Genomic DNA, 26,875 nt, shown 5'->3' with positions numbered 1-26,875 from the left:
AATAGTAGTAGCTGTAGTAGCGGCAGTAGCGGCGGCAGTAGTAGTCGCAATAATAATAATAGAAGTAGCTCGGGGGGAAGAGAGAGAGAGGGGGGGGAACCCGGGGCGATCAACGGCAGCACTTTGCGTCGGAAGAACCCCAAAGTTATTTCCTCTCTCCGCCGCGTTCTGTTGCTTTGATTGAGGTGGTGGTGGTGGGGGGGGAGCTGTTGTTGGAGGAGGAGGTGGGGGTGGTAGCATTCTTTTTTTTGTTGTTGGTCACCCTTCTCTCGACACCCTCCGCTCTCGACGCTGGGGCTCGCCGTGTCGCTCTCGCCAGGCATGTGGAGCTGCAAGGTCACAGCAGAGACTGCTGCTGCTGCTGCCGCGAGCGCGAAGGAGGAGGCCTCCTGCACGTCCGTCGCGACTCCACTCGCATCTTCGCACTAAGGTATCACGAGACGTCCCCCCTGCCTCTGCTCACTCGTGTTCGTGTTCTTCTTCTTCTTTATTCGGGCGATGCGCTTCGATGTCGTACTGCTCGTGCAACCAGCCGGCCCGCGCGCTCGGTCGGTGGGTCGGTCGGTCAGCCGGTCAGCCAGCCGGTCAGCCAGTCGGTCAATCGATCAGCCAGTCAGCCGGGCAATCGATCAGCCAGTCAGCCGGTCAGTCGGTCAGCCAACGAAAGAGGCGTTGATCGGTTACTCAACCAACCAGACAGCCGCTGTCGCTCGGTCAGCCGGTCGATCGATCCCAGCCAGCCGAGCTCGCCGACTGGCCAGCCCGCTCGCTTGCGAGTGCACGAGCAGCGCCGTTGGTGCAGCATTGTAGAAGTATTGTTGTTGTTGTTATTGTTGTTGTTATTGTTGTTGTTATTGTTATTCTATACCCCGCGCTGCAACGACTTGCAAAGTGGGGTGCAGCGTGCGGTGGCGAAGCGTGCTCCGAACTTGGCTGTTCTGCGTGCGCGTGTGTCTGTGTCCGCGTGTACGTGGATGTGTGTCCGCGTGTGTACGTGTGTGTGTACGTGTGTCTGTGTACGTGTGTGTGCGTGTGTGTGTGTACGTGTGTGTGTGTGTACGTGTGCGTGTGTACGTGTGTGTGTACTGTATACGTGTGTGTACGTGATGTTGATGTCCGGACGCGACGTAGGTTTCGAATAGCCTTACTTCAGTAAGTCGGGATGTTATAGCCTCTGTTGGTGTTTCGAATATCCTGAGCACTTACAAAACATCAACCGGTACACAGACTCATAGAGTACACATAGACTCACAGAGCCTCACTGCAGCGCACATTCTGTTCTTACTCTCAGCCGATTCGGAACAAGGCAATGCCGAATGGTCGTGACGAGACGCTCCATCCGCATAGCGGCATATCCGTGCGTACCTTCGTGTTGCCGTCTCGCTGCTGTTAGTATCTAGTGATTAGCTATCATTATACTCGCGCTTACGTGCCCCAGATCACGTCCGCCGGGGAGACGGAGAGATGAAATCAGCTTGCGTCCACGTGCTTGGTGAATTGTTGGCAACAGCTTGGGGAGGACTCCCTCCAGCAGTGGATTAATCATGGCTACAGCTGCTGATGATGAACCAAAAATGTGACAGATAGAACGCCCGGATCCCAGCTCCAAAGGTTAACATACAAGTTGTATCGCCGTTCAGTACTCATTGATGTTTTAAGAACAGCCCACTGCATTAGCGGGTAGGAAGGGCAACCAATGCTCCACACACGAGATGATGCCAGGGCTCGCTGGCAATCGTAGCGAGTCAGTGTGCGTGCGTATCGTGCCCCCTTGCATGGTCAGAGATCGTCATCGTCGTCACCACCACCACCACCATCAACAACGACGACGGCTATTGTTAATCCACTGTTGTGTGAAGGTCTTCCCAAGCGCTCGTCGTTTCTCACGAGCCCGCGACGTAGACAGTCCACCTCACGCACACGCGAACCGAGCAGATTTCATCGCCATACGTCAATTCGGTGGTGGACGTCTTGTCTCGGACAAGATCCATTCCTGGACTGCCATTCCGCAGTGGAACTCGGCCATCGGACATCGTCCCCCTCCAGGCGACGTTCGCCATGCCAAGGCCACTTTACCTTTCTCAACAGTTGAGGATAATGTGCGGGGACTTGGCACGTGAACATAGCATCAGCCGCATTCGCTCGGCGGTAATAAATAAGCGGAGAGGATTGCGTATTTCTTAAAAATCACCGAGCGCTGCTTCCAATTGGGAGAATTGCGTACCACCTTGCCAGCGCGCGCTGGCAACGACCATAATCGCGTACAGATGTCCATAATGTCCGAGGTAAGTGTAAGGCGAGTTTATTTCCCCGGTCTCGTTACAATTGCACGGTGCCCTTTAGCCAAGCCAGTTGTAGTGACGAACGGGCGAATTGAAATCCACCTCCACCGTGAAGTTAAACACAAATTTCCCCGCACTTCCAAAGTACCTGCAAAACCGCGAACATGCCATGCCGATGTGGGCCCATTTGGTCAACACCGCTCCACCACAAGCGGCCCCCATTGACCAGCTGATAATTATTAATCTTTAATTGTTAAACGGCATTGTCATGCTAATTAGCCTAACAACTGCGGGAGGGGGGGGGTCCATTGAACCAAAAAACCCATTCATTAAAATCGCGATACCGCTACGACTACGTGCCCCAAGAAGCGTGCCCCGAAAGAACGAAGAATAAATTGAATTATTATGATCGTTTGTTGCGCTTTAATCTACGCACAGAGCAAGGGCTATTTAACTTGAACATTAAGACGTTTGTTTTAGCGAACGATATGCTGTTGTCCGTGTGCAATACATTTAATTGTTACGCGGTATAATTTGGCGTTCTCTTAAAAGTTGTTATTGATATGCCGCGTTTAATTGATTATTAGGCTATAATTAAATCCGTATTTTGTCGAAACAAGTGTGGTACTTGCTGCCATGCATGAGTATACAGCGGCGACGCATAAATTACATTAATGGGATTTTATCGCACGTTCATAATTATGCCGGGCATGTTTACCAACTTTTAATTCATTGCAAATATAATTTGGCACATTGTGATATAGAGAATTGCCTGCGCTAATTTAGGGGCTTACACAATTCAGCCTGTACAAATTCGTCTTAAGATCCGCTATAATTTCCCTTCCACCGTTATCCATCCCAGGAACAACCACGAATTCGCAAGTCCAATTAATGTCGATTTGATCGCGTGTGGAACGACTCGAGGAATATCCACACGTGCACATATCCGTCGTGCGTGGTGGCAATACGTCTACACGTTTTAAGAGGCGCATCCTTTCGCTAATTATCGCTGGCACACATTGTTGACATACAGTTAGTTAAGCAGAGCCTGGCACAGGAAGGCGTGCTTATAAAGTCATGAAATGCATTAATTGATGGACCCGGCAAACGCCAGGATAACCCATCGGCTTCATCGGACTCTGAACGTCTTTAAAATGTTGCATTTAAAAAAAAAATTACGCAATGAACGGAAAATGCGCAAATGTTACTGGAGTTGAGACGTCATATAGCGATTGATATTATTAGGGATGTGGTAGGTCGGTAGTTAGCCTGTGTGTACTTAAGGGTACAAGTGAGTACATTGGACTTAATACACACCTTTTAGACAAGCAATACGCACTGCTACAAGGAACCGTTTATGTTGTTCTTATCATTTACAATTTTAATAAGATAGTCATTTACATTGAACAAGTCAGATTCGGTCACGTGTATGTCGGTGCGTCATTTCGAATGAGCTCACATACCCGCTAATTGGCGTATTAAGAGTTACACCTCGCATATATAAAATAGTCCTCGTCGTATCGCTAACGTTACATTTATAGAGAATTTATCTACGTACAATTGAAATGCAGAGAAAGCTTCGCCAATGTATAATGCAGCATGAATCATTCGACAACGCGTCCTCATCATATTTATCAAATCTGTTGCAACTTCATCTAACTCGTCTTAAGGATGACCGGACACGTCGGCCTTAACTAATTTTTTGAAAAACACAACAGTGGGGTGGGGAAAAAAACAACAACAACAAGAACAGTTGTTTAGCAATTACATTCGCGTTCGGAACTTTAGGCACGGGAAGTAAGTTAACAGGTCCGTTTCGCAGCAGGCATGTAGCGAGTGATTTAACATCAACACCTTAACTACCTGTGCACGTGTGTGCGTGCTCATTTAAGTTAGTTCTTGTTTGTCCGTGCGTGTTGTGTGGAGTGTGCTTTGATCTGAAAACCGCATTTTCCTAAAACCTTAGACCCTACATCAAAAATGGATTTTGTATGCCGTAAAGCAACGTTCATTACTAATGGGGTGCGTTGGGTTTTTAAAACAGAAATACTCCGGCCTTGTACACAACTGGCATCCAAAGAATGATCTTAAACTGTTGTTATTGTTTAATTGTGGATACTTGCCTGCTGTGATTACGCGTGTTGGTTTCTCTCCTTATTTCCATTATTGCTCACATTACACAGTGCCCCTGCGCATGATACTCCGACTTCCGACTTTACATGCCCTGGCGTGTTGGTTCGTCACCTCTTGGTTGTGCGCGTTCGTGTGTGTTCGTGCGTGTATTCCCAGAGATGTCATGTACTAATGAACACATTACGGGCTCGTGCACTGTATTCCACGCACGTGTACACGTGCGTTCAATAGACGTAGCGAAGCTCGCATCGCGCTGGTGACAAATGCACGCATACGGACAGGCTCACGTCACACACAACACACACCACGCTGAATAACGACCCATCAAAGCCGCACATACTTTCGAAAACGAGCACCGCCATATCTCTCAAAAATAAAAAGCCGTGTGTGTATACGCGGGAGATACACGCGTGCCACTTCGATACGTGCATTGATAGGTTAGATACAAATCGATACATACCACGCACACGTATCTACCTACACACACAGGAACGTGCATGTATGTCATCACTGAATACATAGCTTACCTACCCCCACCCCCTCCACTCACACACATGCAAGAATAGCTCCGTGTATACGCAGGGATGACAGGCAAAGACCACCCGTGTAGGCAGACAAACACATTTGTCCCAAGTGCTGTTTGCGAGCACCTATTAAGGCAGCCACGGCACACACCGCACCAGTCAGGGGGCATTCGACCGAAGGGAGAAAGAAGAATCCGAGACCCGTTCGGATACCACCGCCGCGGACGTGATCCGTGGTCCGGAATCGAACCCAGGGGGGTCGGGTTCGCAGCGCGTTGCGCGCGCGGGAACCGCAGCGCCACCGATCCAAGCACACAACGCACACAACGCACACTATAGACACTATACACACACACACTATAGACACACAACACACACTATAGACACACAACACACACTATAGACACACAACACGCACTATAGACACACAACACACACTATAGACACACAACACACACTATAGACACACAACACACACTATAGACACACAACACACACTATAGACACACAACACGCACTATAGACACTATAGACACACAACACGCACTATAGACACACAACACACACTATAGACACACAACACGCACTATAGACACACAACACACACTATAGACACACAACACACTATAGACACACAACACACTATAGACACACAACACACACTATAGACACACAACACACACTATAGACACACAACACACTATAGACACACAACACACACTATAGACACACAACACACACTATAGACACACAACACACACTATAGACACACAACACACACTATAGACACACAACACACTATAGACACACAACACACACTATAGACACACAACACACTATAGACACACAACACACTATAGACACACAACACACACTATAGACACACAACACACTATAGACACACAACACACTATAGACACACAACACACTATAGACACACAACACACTATAGACACACAACACACACTATAGACACTATAGACACACAACACACACTATAGACACACAACACACACTATAGACACACAACACACTATAGACACACAACACACTATAGACACACAACACACACTATAGACACACAACACACTATAGACACACAACACACTATAGACACACAACACACACTATAGACACACAACACACTATAGACAAACAACACACTATAGACACACAACACACTATAGACACACAACACACTATAGACACACAACACACACTATAGACACACAACACACACTATAGACACTATAGACACACAACACACACTATAGACACACAACACACTATAGACACACAACACACACTATAGACACACAACATACACTATAGACACACAACATACACTATAGACACACAACACACACTATAGACACACAACATACTATAGACACACAACACACTATAGACAAACAACACACTATAGACACACAACACACTATAGACACACAACACACACTATAGACACACAACACACACTATAGACACACAACACACACTATAGACACACAACACACTATAGACACACAACACACACTATAGACACACAACATACACTATAGACACACAACATACACTATAGACACACAACACACACTATAGACACACAACATACTATAGACACACAACACACACTATAGACACACAACACACTATAGACACACAACACACACTATAGACACACAACACACTATAGACACACAACACACTATAGACACACAACACACTATAGACACACAACACACACTATAGACACACAACACATACTATAGACACACACCACACTATAGACACACAACACACACTATAGACACACAACACACTATAGACACACAACACACACTATAGACACACAACACACACTATAGACACACAACACACTATAGACACACAACACACACTATAGACACACAACACACTATAGACACACAACACACTATAGACACACAACATACACTATAGACACACAACACACACTATAGACACACAACACACACTATAGACACACAACACACACTATAGACACACAACACACACTATAGACACACAACACACACTATAGACACACAACACACACTATAGACACACAACACACTATAGACACACAACACACACTATAGACACACAACACACACTATAGACACACAACATACACTATAGACACACACACTGCACACACACACAACTCACACTATAGACACAACTCAAACTATAGACACAACGCACACACAACGCACACTATAGACACACACACACTACAGACACACACACACTACAGACACACACACTACAGACACACACACACTACAGACACACACACTACAGACACACACACTACAGACACACACACACTAGAGACACACACACACTACAGACACACACACACTAGAGACACACAACAAACACTATAGACACACACACACTACAGACACACACACACACACACTATAGACACACACACACTATAGACACACAACACACACTATAGACACACAACATACACTATAGACACACACACTGCACACACACACACAACTCACACTATAGACACAACTCAAACTATAGACACAACGCACACACAACGCACACTATAGACACACACACACTACAGACACACACACACTACAGACACACACACTACAGACACACACACACTACAGACACACACACTACAGACACACACACTACAGACACACACACACTAGAGACACACACACACTACAGACACACACACACTAGAGACACACAACGCACACTATAGACACACACACACTACAGACACACACACACACACTATAGACACACACACACTATAGACACACAACACACACTATAGACACACACACACTACAGACACACACACACTACAGACACACACACACTACAGACACACACACACTAGAGACACACACACACTACAGACACACACACACTAGAGACACACACACACTACAGACACACACACTACAGACACACACACACTAGAGACACACACACACTATAGACACACACACACTATAGACACACACACTACAGACACACACACACACTATAGACACACACACACTATAGACACACAACACACACTATAGACACACACACTACAGACACACACACACTACAGACACACACACACACACTACAGACACACACACTATAGACACACACATTATAGACACACACACACTAGAGACACACACACACTAGAGACACACACACACACTATAGACACACACACACTACAGACACACACACACTACAGACACACACACACTATAGACACACACACACTAGAGACACACACACACTACAGACACACACACTATAGACACACACACTACAGACACACACACTATAGACACACACACTATAGACACACACACACTCTAGACACACACACACTATAGACACACACACACACACTAGAGACACACACACACTACCGACACACACACTATAGACACACAACACACACTATAGACACACACACACTAGAGACACACACACACTAGAGACACACACACACTATGGACACACACACACTAGAGACACACATATCACACACTATAGACACAACTCAAACTATAGACACAACGCAAATGCATTGCCTTGTATTATAACGCATACACAGCCAACGCACACAACATACACTACACAATATACAGCAAACATCACACACGTTCACATACAACAGACACACACACACATATTGTGTATATAACGTGTTTACAAAACGCAACACACTGGAAACACAACATACTTTACCCCAGACACAAAATAGCCCAGTATCGATTGTACATGAACACAATACGACAGATACACATCAACACACACACCAATGTGCACTACAAACACAAGATGTACTGTATTATCACGCGTACACAAAACACACACAACTCAACGCACATCACATAGACAACATACTATAGACACAACACGGTGTACATTAGCACATGTACACAACAACAACAGCACACACACACACACGACAGACACAAACACTCTTTCTCTGGCGTGCGTGCGTGCGTCCGTCACTGCCACCATCACCATCACATTGCCCCATCACCACCTCCACTCTCTCGCTCTCTCTCTCTCCATCCCTCCTCCACCTCCCCCACCGCCGCTCCTCCTGCTCCCTCCCTCCCTCCACACACGAACCATGACGATGATCTCGCAGCTCGGCTACTCGCTCCTGGGCCGCGTCTGCCCCCGGGTTGCGAGCGTCGTGGCGTTGGGGAACCCAGAGAGAGGCGCTCGGGACGCATCACACACGCCACTTCGACACACACACACACCAACACACACACACACGCCGCTTCGACACACACACACCACCTCGACACACACCGACACACACACACACCGACACACACACACACGCCGCTTCGACACACACACACCACCTCGACACACACACGCTTCGACACACACACACACACACCGCTTCGACACACACACACCTCGACACACACACACCTCGACACACACACCGCTTCGACACACACGCCGCTTCGACACACACACACACACACACCGCTTCGACACACACACATGCCGCTTCGACACACACACACACGCCGCTTCGACACACACACCGCTTCGACACACACACACGCCGCTTCGACACACACACGCCGCTTCAACACACACACACCGCTTAGACACACACACGCCGCTTTGACACACACACAGCTTCGACACACACCTCTTTGACACACACACACACCGCTTTGACACACACACACACACACACCGCTTCGACACACACACACACCGCTTTGACACACACACACCTCGACACACACACACACACCGCTTCGACACACACACACACCGCTTCAACACACACAACAACAACAACCGCCATTCGCCACTAAGTGGCGGTGACATCACCACGACGCTTGTGCCAGGCCATGTGCACCTTGAGGCCACGTGAAGTGTCGAACGCCCGCTGACAGGAGGTCACGGGGCAGACCCAGCAGGTGCCACACACACCTCGACACACACACACACGCCGCTTCGACACACACGCACACACGCCGCTTCGACACACAAACACACGCCGCTTCGACACACACACCGCTTCGACACACACACACACCGCCTCGACACACACACACCGCCTCGACACACACACACCGCTTCGACACACACACACACACGCCACTTCGACACACACACACCGCTTCGACACACACACACACACGCCGCCTCGACACACACACACCGCTTCGACACATACAACACACACACACACCGCTTCGACACACACACACACGCCGCTTCGACACACACACACACACGCCGCTTCGACACACACACACCGCCTCGACACACACACACCGCTTCGACACACACACGCCGCCTCGACACACACACACCGCTTCGACACACACACACACACCGCTTCGACACACACACACACACCGCTTCGACACACACACACCGCTTCGACACACACACACACGCCGCTTCGACACACACACACACACGCCGCTTCGACACACACACACACACCGCTTCGACACACACACGCCGCCTCGACACACACACACCGCTTCGACACACACACACCGCTTCGACACACACACGCCGCCTCGACACACACACACCGCTTCGACACACACACGCCGCTTCGACACACACACGCCGCTTCGACACACACACACCGCCTCGACACACACACACCGCTTCGACACACACACACCGCTTCGACACACACACGCCGCCTCGACACACACACACCGCTTCGACACACACACACACACACACACCGCTTCGACACACACACGCCGCCTCGACACACACACGCCGCCTCGACACACACACACACACCGCTTCGACACACACACACACACACACACCGCTTCGACACACACACACACACACCGCTTCAACACACACACACCGCTTCGACACACACACGCCGCCTCGACACACACACACCGCTTCGACACACACACACACACACACCGCTTCGACACACATACGCCGTCTCGACACACACACACCGCTTCGACACACACACACACACACCGCTTCGACACACACACGCCGCCTCGACACACACACACACCGCTTCGACACACACACACACCGCTTCGACACAACACACACACACACACCGCTTCGACACACACACACACACACCGCTTCAACACACACACACGCGCCTCGCTCGCTCTCTCTCTCGCACTCCACACTCACTCTCGGCACCCCCCCCCACTATCGCTCACTCCTTCTTCCTCGCTGCCTGTCTTCTTGCTCCACTCTACGGTGTACAAGTGTTTCCATCCGCCTCTCCCGTTCGCTCGCTCGTGTGTCTTGTACATGTGCGTGTGTGTGTGTGTCTTGTACATGTGCTTGTGTGTGTGCCTTGTACAAGTGCGTGTTACACCGCCTGTTCCTGTGTGTGCGCGCGTGTGACTGTCGACAAGCGCACACAGAGACACGATACCTGCTCGTCCTTTTTTTTTGATAGACGACAAGACACGACTCTGACAAACACAACACGCATACGGACGGACGTGAAGAGTGTGTACACTACCTAGCGTGCACGGCACAGAGGCGTAGACACACACACACGTGAAGATACCTAGGTGCGCTCACACACACACAGACACGTCGTGTACGTGATAGGCACACGTGCACCTACTGCTGCCTTTACGAACACACGCACGCACGTCCGAACAAACACACATGACACACGCACATACTGTACACCTGCACACAGGCACATTGACACACACATGTAGGCACGCACACGCGTGCTGACACACCGACACACGACACACACACACCACACACACACCACACACACACCACACACACACCACACACACACCACCACCACACACACACCACCACCACCACACACACACACCACACACACACCACCACACACACCACCACACACACCACCACACACACCATCACACACACACACCACCACCACACACACACCACCACACACACCACACCACCACACACCACACCACCACACACACACCACACACACACGCCACTACACACCCCACCACACACCACCACCACCATACACAGACACGCACGCATCATTGCCATTATTACAGTCGTAACACGCGGGCACAGGGAACGGGCGGGGGGGGGTAAGAGGACATCGCTCCGCTGGCTTTTATTTTGTTCTCTCGTCATCCTTCCTCCTCTCTTGCCCCCTCCGTGTTGCTCTTTATTTGTTTGTTTCGCTCCTCGCTGCTGCCTTGGCTGCGTTTGTTGGCTACGGAGAGGGGGGGGGGGGCTCCGTCTCGGTGCGGGGTTGGATTTGTGGGGGGCCGTTGTGGAGAAGGAGCCGCAGCAGGAGTGGTGGTGGTGGTGGGGGGCTGCCCCTGTTGTCGCGCGCCTTCCTGGAGCCCCCCCTCTGTCTGCAGACGGGGAGAGAGGGAGCCAGGGAGTGCTGCTCCTCGTTCCGCCTCCGTGGCTCCTCTTCCTCCTCCTCCTCTTCTTCTTCCTCCGCCACTTTCGCCCACGATGCCGCGCCGCAAGCAGCAAGCGCCTCGGCGTGTAGCAGGTACAGCGCGCCTGATACACCACAAACACCACACACACTACACACCACCACACATCACACACACCACACCACACACCACGCTACACACACACACAACACCACACACACCACAACACACACACCACACACACACCAGACAAACACCACACACACACACCACGGCCACACCACCACACACACCACTGTCGTCTCATCTTCTTCTGTACTCCCCCCCATACTCACACAGCCGTCATCACGAGCCAACCCCCCCAATGCACTCAACTCTGAACGTCTTCCGTTTTTGCCCCCCCCCGCTCCTCACCCCCCCGCTCCTAACCCCCCCCCTCCCCGCTCCACCCTTCCGCTCCACCCCCCCCCAGCCCCAACCCCCCCGCTCCACCCCCCCCCCCCCGCTACACCCCCCCCCCGCTACACCCCCCCCCGCTCCACCCCCCCGCTCCCCCCCCGCTCCCCCCCCCCGCTCCCCCCCCCGCTCCCCCCCCCCGCTCCTCACCCCCCCCACTCCACACCCCCCCGCTCCACCCCCTGCATATTCTTATTTAACCCCCCCCCCCTCCTCCTCACACTTGTCCATACAACACACACACAGACACTACATAGCCAGCATTGCTCGCCAGCCCCCCCCCCCTCTCAATACATAAACACTCCCAAGCGCCCCCCCCCTCCCCAAATCTCCCCAACTTTCTCCTCCTCCCTCTTAGTTCTCACCCCTCTTCTTCTTCTCTTCCTGAACACCCCCACACATTGCATCTCTCCCCCCCTACCACCCTCCCAACTTGTTCACAGATACACACACGTTACATAGATACACACATACATTCGATAGGCATTAATGGTAGCCCCCCCCCCTCCTCCAAATTTAATTTATCCCAGGAGGGCCCCCCCCCCAGCCCCACCAAATCGATCGATCCCTGCACCTTCTCCTTAGCCCCCCCACTTCGATCTTCCTTAACCACCTCAACTCTCCCACCCTCCTCCAATTCCTCATGCACACCCACATACTTACACACATTACATACACACACTACATACACACACTACATACACACACTACATACACACATTACTTACACACACTACATACACATTACATACACACATTACATACACACACTACATACACACACTACATACACACATTACTTACACACACTACATACACACTACATACACACATTACTTACACACACTACATACACACACTACATACAAACATTACTTACACACACTACATACACACACTACATACACACTACATACACATTACATACACACATTACACACACACATTACATACACACATCACTTACAGACATTACATAACCATCATTAACACCCCCCACCCCCCAATCTAAATGTACCTTTCAGCCCCCCACCATCCCTCTCACCCCCTACAATGTGCCCCACTCTGCACCTCGTCGTGTTGGGTGTTTCCACGTTTCTCTGTTGAGCAGTCGCCTGCCACGTGAACGTCGGCGCACGTGGCCCACGTGCCAGGCGATATGTGTGTGTTGTGTTGTGTGTGTTGTGTTGTATGTGTTGTGTGTGTTGTGTGTGTTGTGTTGTGTGCTTGCTCCAGGTTGCACACGACGAGAATAAACAACACAGTAGGGACGAGAATGAAGAATGTTGCATGCATGTGTGTGTGAACGTGTGTGCATATAATAGGTGTGCAATATGTGCGTGTTCCGTGTGTATATTAATACGGTCTATAGCATGTGTCTGTGATAGTACAAACGCACACTATAGTGTGTGTGTACAGTTGTGTCTGGCATATATACATGATGCAGAATTAATTTATTATTTTCTCAAACAGTTACATAATTTTCTGTTCTCTTCTGCTTTGTGAGTGCAATATTACTGCTATTGTCGATATAATTACTTTAAACCGCCCCTCTCCGGTCCGGTGTATTAAAAGCAAGGGCAAAAGAAGCTTTTTAAAAAATAATAATAATAATGTCAGGTCGTCTGTCACAGTCGATTACTTTCTGCCTTGTTTGAACGCGCATTCGTGTTTCTCTGCTCTTGTTATATTTAGGGGAAAAGTGTAGGCTTTATAGTATTTATATTATTCTTATTTGGGGGGTGCTAGGGTGATCTGGTGGGGAAGCAAGAGGGGGGGGGGGTCAGGCCGGAGTGATGGAGAGAGCTTCGGAGAAGTCGAAAAATGGGGGGCAGTGTTTAAAAACTGTGTGCAGCTGCCGCTTGGAACGGGTTTTTATAGACAATTGCCATCCTTGATTTGACGCGTGATTGATTGCCTGTCATCTGGCGAGCTTTGATCTATTCATTCCTGATAAACATCAATAAATCACTCGCCATGGCAACGCACATTGCCGTGACGTCACCCCCCAGGCCCTCTTCTCTCCCCGGTGGTGGTGCTGCTGCTGCTGATGCCTCACTTTGTGGGTCCGGTCAGCTTCACAGTCTGCCTCTCACATCTCGTGCTCAAACACAAAACTTAATGCCGCCTTAATAGAGGGGAACGGGGACCTGCCCGCTCGGAGAAAATAAGCCCGTCACAACGACTTTGTCTCAATTCTGATTTAATTGTCCGCCGTCTGACAGGCACATTCATCAACAGCTTAATGGTCAATCAAAAGTTGGCAGACTGAGTGCTCTCATTCTTTTCCCATGGACTGATTTGGCATACTTTATCAAAATGCCTCCGTGCTTAATGGGCGTGAGGACTTGACGGCTGACTGATCAGCTATTTTGCAAAGATAAAAATTAACAGATTCCCCCACCCACCCACCCACACCTCCTTGGTGCATGCTATGGTTTGCTGAACCATGAACTTAAAGCAGTTATTTATGAAAAGCGGGGCAAACCACTGGATACAATAAAATCGGAGTGACTTTCTGTGGAATGTCAACTTTTTTTTATGCCTTTTACATTTCTCTCACCCACCCACAGCTGCAATGTGTAACATTTATGACTGAAGCTTTGACTGTTCAGAGTGATGACACATTGATTGCTTGGCAGCAGCAAATGGTGGGGGAAGCTAGAAGAGAGAAAGATAGGCTGTCAACCAACAGACAAAGACCAGCCTTGTGAAAGAAACCTTTTAAAAATCCTAATTAAGCACAATTTGTTTCCTCTTGGTTTATAAACCACTGCATCGTGTTCCGTGCTCGAGTAATTAAAGACACTATATGCATGGTATATAATTAAAATAAGAAGGGAGGAAGAGAGGGCAGGACGGGGGAGGGAGGAGAGAGAGAAATGCTGGGTTATGACTGACAGAATGACCAGAGAGTGGTTGTGGAGACTACCTCATTAGAGCTTGCCTAATTAGCCGCTTGTATGATGGATTTGTGATGGGCGCGGGAACGATGGCGGATGGGTCCAGCGGGCTGTCACACGGCAGAATTAGTTTTGCAGCCAGTTTGATGTAATCAAGTTGATATTATGCAGTCTCGGCGGGCCAGAGTGGCGCATTAACTTGATTTTCCAGTGCAGGTGACAAATGAGCTCGTGTACCTGGGTAATCGTGTCAGAGGGGACAGTATTGGGCGCCGTGGCTTTTAAAAACACAGCAGCGACGAAAACCGCTCAAATAATATCGTCCCAAAAAAAAATGGGTTCAGCCATCACCGGTGTCTCTGGCTTTGGTGTGTTGGTTTTTTTACACGTCTTAGATTTTAGTGCAAGATGTTTTCAACTTTAAATGCCTCGTGTGTGAAACCATTAAAGGGCTGGGTGGGGGGGTGGTGGTGGAGGAGGTCTCTAAATCGAGGACACTGTGAAGTGCTCGTACTCTGCTGCCCGTCTCGTGCGGGCTGTGTTGTGTCTCTGTGCTCGTCAAAAGAATGTGTGTTTTTGTGAAGGCCTGCGAACACGCCGTGGCACAGAAACCCTCTCGCTGTCGGGGCCGAAGTTAAAATCCGTACTATCAGCATCGGCGGCGATGTTCTGCTGAGTGGGCAGACTCGGGTCAAGACTCGCTGACCGTGCCACACTCATTGTCAGAGGCATTTCGGTGGCCAGTGCCACAATGACCAATATTAATATTGTACGTACTTTTTCGCTGGTACCCCCTCCCGTATCAATTGTTCTGCCATGAAAGAGAAAAGAAGGGAAAGCTGTGTAAACATGTTCTAACAAGTGTTGTGCACTGTAGAGGTTTTTCTTTCTTTAACATGCTTGTAGACACTTATTTTGCCAATGTTTTATTTTTATTTTGGTGACATTTTTTTGTTTCATAATAACACTGCGGCTGTCCTGTGCGCACCATGGGCTGGATGAAGAAAAAAACATGATTAACATTTGTATGAACAAACTAAAAATGGTAGTGGCCCACTTATTTTAATAAAAGCATTGGAATTACTGATTTAAAACTGTTTAGACGATGAGGGGAGTTTGGTTACACAAATGCACATGCATGTCAGTCTCCTCAGCAAACATACTTTATTTATATATTTCGGCATTAATAACATGTTTGTAATAAGTAACATGCCGTAAGGAACCTTGTGACTATTAAGCAAGGACATTTTAACATATGGCAATTTATTTCATCAATCATTTAATTAGTTATGTATGACATTTTAAAACTATTTTATCGAACGGGCAAATTTTATATTTATATATTATAGATATTTACTTAGACCTCAAACAATTATACTGCCATGCATTTATAATGATTGCCAGCTCAAAGTAAAGTATAATTGTGTAGACCAAGTGGATGGCAATTGTCAAAGCCCCATAACTTTCTACTGAACAATGTACATTTAAAATAGGGGATTTTGTTGTCTAAGTACTATATACGTTGAAGGTACATTCAAAGGCCCTTCTGGAGTGTTCCTGGCCATTGGCCCAAAACAGTGGGTGCTAAATAGTCGTCTTTTGCCGTCAACAATGATGTTTTTTGGTCCGCAAAAAAAAAAATTCATCCAAATAAACAGTCCCTTACGTTTCTTTCTTGGCTAGTCACACGGTCAAACAAAATCCCCATGACTGACACAGTGTGATGTGAGGCCTTCCATCTCGCAGTGGATTGACAAAGGGCTCTAAGCTACTGTTTGTTATTGGGAATCTTGTGTTCCCGTAGCATTCAACTCCTAAATGTTTTGAGGCGGGCCATAAGCCTGTGTATGCATAAGTGCATCGCCAGATTCTGTTCACGCTGCAGGCAAACCTCTCATTTGTGAACCTTTACACTGGAGCACACTGTCAGACAAAGTTAGAAGGGGGAAAAAAGAAACAAGAGTCGTTGATGTGGCAACAGATCTCATCTCAAACCATTTTATTAAACTCTGCTGACTCCACTCCTGATCCCCTTTCCACAGTTAAACTTGGTCACGGAGATGGCTCGCCCAGGCAGATGTCTGACAACATGATTAGTTATGGCCTCTCCCAGCTTCTGTACCAGCCGCCACTTTTTTGGCTGTACACAAGGAAAAAAAGAAAAAGTTCAGCATTTTGGCCGTTTTCTTGCGATACATCAAACGCCGCATTTTCTATGGGGCCCTCTCGCTTAGCAGCTGCGCATTGCTTACGTAAGCCTGACAGATGTCAATTAAGAGCAAAGGCTGGTTTTTATCTGGCGCTGCAGATGTCAGGGAGCCAATGAAATAACACTTTACCCTTGTCATTCCACGGAGGCTTTGTCCCCCCAAGCAGTAATACGTGCAGGCGCAAGGAAAATCGATAGCTGATATACGAGCAATTATTTTGGCCATTGATTTATGAATCTGAAATGTTCTTCCCTTTATGATCGTTTGATACTGATTAAAGGCAGCCAAGGCTGTCAGGAGCGCACGGCAGCTTTGTGCGCCGCGTAGACTTGCACTTGAGCTATGGGCAGAGACGCTCACACAAAGGAAACACGGAGGGTCAATGGCAACAGAGGGATGGAGGGAGGGGGAGAAGAACCGATCATCTCAGTGCAGTAACAATACGGGGATGTGTCGGGTACAGTACAGCAACAGGCTCGCCATGTAACTGATTCAGGGGGAAGGTTTTTTTTTATTCCCTCCCTAAAGCACCGCCTGTGATCTGGGGTTTGTTTTATTAAGTGGGAGGCAGGGCTGTGTGAGAGTGCCTCACCAAACAACTCCCTTTCATGTGTGATTATGAATAATTAATCTGCATTGTCCGTGTGCATGTTATCAATTATGAGGCTCTGAGCGAGTCACCTGCACCAGCTGTTTTGGTGGGATGGAGGGAGAGAGGAAAGGGGGGAGGCTGGGATTAAGATGGAAGTCGTCGTTATCTCAACTGCTGGGATCAATGCTTGTTGTTTAAGCCTTGTGAGCACGCTGAGAAAGAAAAAAGTGCACGCAATTTTTGGTGGCAATTACCATTTTTGGTTCGGTAATGTTTTATAAGTTAATTCTTTCCCTTCGTGGGGGCGGGGTAACTGGTAATGCGACATGCATGCATGCATACATCGTCCCTGTTCATTCATATGCCGTATGTATACTTGAAATCGATGGGGTTTTGGAGATCAATAATGAACTAAAACCGTGATGTATTGAAATGTATTGATTACAGTTTGTACAGTGGTCTCCATTGTGAAATACTTAATAATAATATCGTTACCTCGTGCGTTTTAATTGGAAGTAAATGTGCGTATTCGATGCTAAGTCAAAACGAAGGAACCCTGTAAGTCCGTTTATCGTAAAAAAAAATTTTGTCTAAAAAATGTAACGGCAACGTACTTTACGGCAATTTAAGAAAGGGAGAGAAAAAACACAAATTGGACATTATACGAAATCATATTTTAGGAAGTGTTATTGCCAGCTAAGCTTTAGCCTGCCGCAATGTACGATTATTTCCGGCAGCGATTCACCATTTTGTAAATTTCATTGGTCCACACGTGGTGCATTGAGTCTAAATTAAAACTAATAAAAGAGGGCACTAATTTTAGTTGCGACGTTTAAACATGATATGTTCCGTATTGCCGCATGCATATATGCACTATGAATCATAATAAAGGGTTCCGTATTGCCAGAGTACTGGATATAAACCCCGCCAACAGTTTTACCTATCAATAATTCACACTTAGCTTGATTTTTTTTTAGCAATATCAATGTAATTTGATATTACTATGATATTGTTTGTTGTCCTTCCCCCGCACCTCCGATTAGCACGGTGCAAAAAAAAAAGTTCAACATATATACAACGTACAAATGTCATCATTAGGTTCTATCCCTGATAAATACACTATAAGCAGAGGCTGTCTCGTTGAACTTGCACAGGATAATTGCAGCATATATTAAACGACATGCATATTGCTTGCTAGTACATTCGGATCAGAAACGTGGACACTGACAAAGAATATGGAACGAAATCTGAAAAGTGTGCATAGCAATATGGAGAGGTGCATGCTTGGAATTCCGCTGAGAGAGGGAAGAGCAGCACATAGTTTAACAAATGCAATTTATGAGTGGCATGTGTCTTAAGTAAAATACATTTTCACCACCACAGTGGAGCTTTATAAACATTTAAAGCACGTTTTCAGAGTTAGGGCCTAAGGTAGGCCCAAACAAACTTTTAGACAGGCACAACAAGAAGCCCTGTACATTTTTCTTTCGAATGCATTGGATCAAATTATCATGACCGATTATAATGTTTATCCTACCAATAGCTCTGTCTTGTGTTTCAGCAATTTCATTTCTTTAAAAAGTACACTTTTCCTATAAATTGACCAGGCTCAGACCCCCAACAACCTCCTACTCCTGCCGTGAACTCAAGAGATTGAATCACATTCCCTTAAATTGTTTTCCCCTTTCTTCCTTGAAAGCAGTTATTGTACAGTCCTACAGCTGTGGACATATCCTCCGTTCTATTAATCTCTCATTTAATTAGACGATCATCGTGGTTGCCTAAAATGTTCAAAGCCCTTAGCTCTGACATTGTTTGTGCCACCGTGGCCATTACTTCACTAACCGATCCGTAGGGTTCAACCGGTGCACATTTATCACGTCGGGTTTTCACAGCTGCTCGTGATACAATTCTCATCCTCCAGGGTTAGCCATATCTTTTCTCGAGCTTCTTGCCACGCACTACTGGTGGGCATCTTCAGGAGTTGATGAGCGAAATTTCGTGGCGCGTTAACGTTACACGCCACTGACGTCATTGGCGGTGGCCACTCGTTGCAGAGGTTTGTGGGTTCGAATCCAGCGGCCGCCCCCCGATTTAATACCACGGGCGTTAAATATCCCCTGACCCCCCCCCCCCCCCGCCGCCTACTTGTTATGTGATCGGTGCTCTGTACCAGGCTCGTGTGGAGTTGAAATACAAAAAAAACGATCCCCTGCCGTTATCTGCACGAGTATGTTGTTGTATGCCTGCGTCAGGGTCCAAATATGTCAAATAAAACTACATGCAAATTACTCAATTGGGATTATACATAGCATTCATTGCCCCCTCATGGCAGACTAATACCCTAGGTCATTCTTGCAAATAAAACAATCCTGGTCTCTTTGAGTTCTCATCTGGTTAACCAAAATAAACGTGAAATTTAATTGAAGGCCTTGGTGGTCAGAACATTTCGGGGAGAGTAAAGTGGGTCTGGGCAGGACATACTGCGAACAGCAATGGTGGTCGATGTACAAGACCGGTGATGAAATGGCAGCTGAAAGAGAGAACGTGCCCAAAAGGCTGGCCACCACGGAGATGGAGTCGTGAGATCCGTTGTTGCGCAGAAGTGAGATGTATTATGGCATTACGGCACCGTGAGAGATGGCGATGGTGTGGGGAGGTCTACATCTAACAGTGGATGGACGGTGGCTGATGATGGTGGTGGTGGTGATGATGATAGAACATAGGTATTATCAGTTGTACCCGAAATAAGTCTAACCAGCTGAAATGTTTACTGCTACCATTCTTCTTCTCGTGATGTTTTTTTAATTTGTTTACATTCGTGTCATACACACATAGTGGGTTACCTATTAAGGGTAATGTTTGAAAGATTCCCTGAGCAATATTTTAACGTTCACATCAGCACTGTTGACGGCCTGGCTTCTCGTTGGCTGGAGGCAATGTGATATCGGCATTGGTTTACTTCGCCGTAGCCGAGAACATTTTCATTGATCATGCGTGGACACCGAAATCTCCACACGACAGTCCCCATTTACAGTACCTCAAACTGTAATGTTAATACCGAGATTAGGGGCTTCTACAGTCATTTTGCGAGACGTGCAAGAATCACTTATGGATTTTATTGAGCATTACCTGGTGTTCAAAAGGGCTGTTATCTTGTCATAGCCGGGTAATGAGCTCACCATTGCATCCCATGCTGTGTTGATAATAAAAGCTAATTTATAAATAGTAAAAATGACTTATCATTCCCATTTTGCTCATCATCATTTCTGAGGCCAGGCAGGGCCTCATGAGGCAGTGACCACCTGCTGTGGGCAGGACTCGTGCTCTTCAACCTGAGCGCTTTTCATTTTTTGAACTTACCAGGGCTCCCTATTTTCATGAATATTTGAATATTAACACTTGTTTTAATAATTTAATGATTTTTTTGGTTGTACTTTGTTGCAAAGAATCTACGCTTAGGCACTTACACCTACACATGAAACATTTTTTTTTGTGTCAGGAATCTGTTGATAATGTGGACTACTTTACAGTGCATAAAAATAACGCATTTTTGACATTGTAAATGTAGTGTACACCTAACGCGGCTTAAAAGCAACTTGACACATACAACAAGCGACTGCCAAAAAGGTCATGTAGACCTGACCAAATGTAGAAAGTGATACCTTGTAAAATTCAAACGTTTTTGTGGAATACGGTACGCCAGTATCACCCGCACCGGTTCATGTAATGTATATAAATGTGTCTGATGTACCGAAAAAGTGTTGTTTACACCTGCAATTTAGATGAGAGTTGCCTTTTTTTCTCGTTCTCTTGATAATATCGATTGGGCTTGTGTTTGCATCTTTCTGGACTCATTTCTATTTTGAGAGCATACAAATAAAATATCCTTTCACAGAGAGGCCGTTATCGGCAGCTGATTTAATATGCTGCCTTCTGTATTAATGCCACTGAGCTCTCATATCCTCTTCTCCCCACATGGCATCCCATAAGCCCCCCTGTTTATCCCCATCTCTTTGGCATGTCCGCTGTTGGCAAGAAAACTTAGGCTAGTAAGGGACCGGATGGGAGGGGGGGCATGCTTGTGATGAGACACTGAAGGGTGGGAATAAGCCAGAAAGCCTTAGCCACGTCAATTAATCAGCGTAATCACTGACAGCTGGTAATGGCCGTTGAATCATTAACTGAGCAGCACATATAACAACCCTTTGGTGCAATCCAGCTTGGGTTGTTTTGCCCTGTGTGCTACTGCCGAAAAAAACAAACGTCGTTTTTCTAAAACAATGCAGCCATAACAAAAGTTTTGTTATGTCGATGGTCGAAAAATAATTCGAAGCGATGTGCACACGTCGAAATTCGATGGAAGATCGCATTCACCATTTATGTTTTTGTTTAATTTATGTTTATTTATTTTATTATTTTTCTCCCTCCCTTTGCCTTTGTGTGGATTAAAGATTTATCATGCCCTTGCTGAGAGCCAGGAATGCAAGCCTAGGGCGAGTTTTAGTAAGAATGGCACCCATCCGTCATCCGGAAGAGACATGTTTTTGATGGCACAAGAAGGGGGGGGCAGCCGTGACAGCTAGTTTTTACACGCAACGAGGCAGACTCAGTTAACGCCCTTCAAAACATGCACCTCCATTAAACGGCCTTTTCCCAAGCAGATTTGTGTGTGTGTGTGTTTCACTCTAAATACCAAACTTTGGCTCGACCTTTTATTTCAAGAGCAACTGATCTCAGTCCAGTAGGCGCTGTCATTGGTGATGAATGTTTTTGATCGTTAGGTCTGATAAACATGTGCTTAATGAGATTTTCTTGGCCTCCATATTTGGCCAGATTGTGAAGCCTTTGCTGCAATTATTGACAGATGTCTTTTCTTTGCCGCACGGATTATTTCGCAAATCTCCCCTCTAGTTGGAGAACAGCTGCTTCCCACAATAGTAAGCTACAGTGAAAAGGAGATTTTAGTTACACAGGACGTGCCAGCTTAAAGCAGCGCCTACAAGGAAACCATCCTTTATGATTTTTGGTCTCGACACAGCCCACACTGGTGAACACAAGAACAGCGAAAAGCTTAGGTCCTGTTTGACACAGTTTTCATTGCATTAGGAGAATGAACACACCGATACGTTGAACTGCTTGTAATATATTTCTATCCATCTGTCCCTGCATGTGTACAGTATATATTATTAATATATGAAACGTTTAGTTCAGTGTTCCTTTGGCCAACGTGCGTGGTAGAGTGCTTGCTACCATCCATCTATATTCCAAAAGCAGATGAAGAATTAGAAAGTTTACAGTTGACAGTAAAAAAAAAATCCCACAGCCTTCCCAGAGCCTCTGCATAGAAATCCCCCCATAATTCCTTTCTCAGGGACTCGTGAAAAGTGGTTCCTGATGGAGGTTGGGCTCGTTCCTTTTTCTGTGCCAAACAGTCTGTTTCCTTTTCAGCCAAGTCATTTATCAAGCGACCCGCCCGTCTCCACTGTCTCTTCCTGACAGAATGACGCGTGTCATTTATCAAACTGGTCTCAGGCACAGTTTCGACATGAAAAGCCAGCGCGAGTCACGGAATGTTCTGGCTGCGACTTTACCCCCACCTTGCCTACCCCCCCCCTCTCTCTGCCCTGACCCCCCCCCACTCCACACACATTTTCGGCCCCCACCCATCCACCTACCCACCCAAAGCAGCTAAAGGCCCTCTCCACTCCCAACTTCTGTTTGGTGTCAGAAGCTTGTTTTGGTAGGGGGTGGCCAGAGGGATGGAGGGAGTGGTTTCGAAGTGGGGGGGGGGGTCTGCCGGGTTATTGGGGGGGGGGGGTACACGGTGGAGCTTGCGTGCTTTGGGTAATAAAAAAAAGACCGATCTGTCATCCGTCGCAAACGTCTCTCAGGAAGTTGGGTGGGAGATGGCAGGTATCATTCACAGGCGGGGTTCACTTTAAGGAGGGGGAGGAGAGGGCTTGGTCGGCGGGAGGATGGGGGTGCAAATGAGCGCCTAGCCTTTCAGTATCGCATGGTCTGAATCAACATTATCGAAGATGGATGTGTCTTAAAAAAGGGCTCGATGATGGATATCAGCCGTATGGCGCCATTTATCATCCTGAACATTATTTAGACTTATTGTATAAAGCTGTAACTTGAGATTTGGATGAGCTGGGGAGAGCCGGGTAGTGGGGAAAGGGGAGGGGAAGCGGCGGGTACTGGGGGTGGACGTTCAAACTGTGATGAATGGGCACGCATTCTGTGCATTAGTTACCGGATGGCGATTGGCTACTTCCCCGCCAACTTATTCCAAGAAAAACAATGTTGTACTCTTTCGTGGTACATTACCAGCAGGGTTTTTTTTCTGCGTGTAAGCCACTCGCCCCGGTCTCGGCCACTCTGCGTACATAACGGGACGCAAAGCGCTCGGTTTGACTCCCGGTGATGAAAAATTGCCAACGCCCCAGACGTGATTGCAATTTGAAATGTGATACTTATAGCGATGATTTACCTGACAACAACAGTAACGTTACAGTGCGCTGACCCAGCCGAATGCGCCCGACGTTAGACTAACGCGTCTGATTTATCATTATAATTTTGTTGTTGTAGAAATCTCGCCTTCGAGCAGATAAAGTGTGGTCTCCCCCCCCCCCACCAACCCTCCTCTGTCATTTCGAAACACCTTGTTGAAATAGCAACCGTAGGGCATGATATTTAGAAATCAAAAGCACATTGTTTGGTGGTGCTGGGTTGTGATGGTAGGATCCAGGTTTTTTTTTATGCTCGTCCGCTCGAGTAGAGAGGCCCCGTTGATTTATGGTGGCCATCCGTCTTTGCGGCTCATCCATCAGGCCATGGTTGCTAAGCGATCACGGCAGCAGCTGTTTGCTTTGAGTCTGGCAAGAGAAGTTGTCAGTCATCGGGAGCAGGTGAAAAGCATTCAAAAACCACCCTATTGTCAGTGGGAATAATTAATCAAAGGACGAAAGATAATTAAAAAGATATGACCTCAGGAAGTGTTTGTTCTGGGGGTTTCTCGCAGAGAACAAAGTCTGCGCGGTTTTTTTTTGCCACTCGAATGATTCGGGCTGATGAAATGCACACCGGGGATCAGTTTTATTATTATCAAAATAATGAAAGTACTGCCACTGGAGTGGGCTAGCTGAGTTACCTGTGGATGGCCAGCCTAATTTTTATTCATGACCTGACACGCATCTAAATTTAGCAAGAGTCTTTTTTTTCCTGATCCCCGTACACTTTCAGGAGTGTGTACGTACAAATGAAACATTTATGACTATTCATTTTTTGTTCTTCTTCTACTTAAATGTCTCACCCAGGTACGCTGTCCACGGATGTTGTAATTGCGCAAACAACTGTGATTAGTCTCATGTCACTGCCGATCGCCAAATAAATCATGTAAGCGGCTGGCTGGCGGGCGACTGCGTGTGTTGCTCACAAATTTCCCGCTTTCGGCCCCATCGGAATCGGCAGCCCGGTGTCCTCCTTGATGAATGACCAGCGTGGATCAGGAGGACCCAGGAGTGGGGAGAGAGTCCCTGTCCACAGTGGTAACTCCTTCGCGTGATCACGGCCCTAACAGTACCAGTGTAACATCACCTGCGCCACTGACTGCCAAGGCAGTGACAAATGAAACCGGGTGCTCGCTCCCTGCAGTTGAGACCTTGAGGAAACTTTACACTATGTCACATCAAATTTGAGTCTAGAAAATTGTTTCCCCCCCCCCCCCTTATCCACCCACCGGAGCCAATGTTCTGCGTTAATGTTTGAACAACAATAAACGCGTTACAATCGGCGTATTGTAATTTGCATCGGTAATTGCAGTCGGTAAGAAAGCATGTTAAAGATATACATTAATAATATGTTTTAAACCCATGGCAATAGCCATTATAACGTGGGCACACTGCCCCCCCCCCCCCCGTCAAATATTAATGTCTTCAATATATCAATTAGCGTTTAAGATTAATTCCGTGATCTGAACATTTGGATGTCTTTGACAACTCATTTTTATGCAAGAACAAATTGTGCAGGCTATTGCACGGGCTATGGAATATTGTGATGCTCATTGTTAAGATTTTAGCTGTCTGAAACCCAAACTCAAGATGCTCAAAAACCTACGCATTCCTCAAAGCGTCTTTCCAGTTCAGTACAGATGTGATATTGTTATTATCTTTTATTATTTTGTTAGCGTTGGTTGAATGTGTCAGGTTAAGGCACATGAGCGGGCGTGGCAGCTGTGTGTGGGGCGCTCCCAGAGTGCCGTGTATTGCCTCCCTCGCTCGCTCCCTCCCTCCGTGCGTCCCTCCGTGTGTGTCCGTCCTCTCCTCTATCCCTCGCGC

At 47.4% G+C, this 26,875-nt stretch overlaps 1 protein-coding gene across 1 annotated transcript in view; it reads left to right on the top strand.

Annotated features, from left to right (window-relative positions):
* The first annotated feature begins 226 nt into the window (after positions 1-226).
* Positions 227-26,875, top strand: part of TSHZ1 (teashirt zinc finger homeobox 1) — an 89,384-nt gene continuing 62,735 nt past the window's right edge. The window contains exons 1-2 of the mRNA XM_078606436.1: positions 227-430; positions 12,346-12,485. Coding sequence (XP_078462562.1) covers positions 12,446-12,485 — 40 coding nt within the window. The 5' untranslated portion in view covers positions 227-430; positions 12,346-12,445. The remainder of the gene's footprint in view (positions 431-12,345; positions 12,486-26,875) is intronic.

The sequence above is a fragment of the Lampetra planeri genome, chromosome 26 (assembly GCF_965212315.1).
Source record: "Lampetra planeri chromosome 26, kcLamPlan1.2.h2, whole genome shotgun sequence".
Classification (NCBI taxonomy): Eukaryota; Metazoa; Chordata; class Hyperoartia; order Petromyzontiformes; family Petromyzontidae; genus Lampetra; species Lampetra planeri.
The sequence above is the reverse complement of the archived record's forward strand: the minus strand, read 5'-3'. Positions and strand labels throughout refer to the sequence as shown.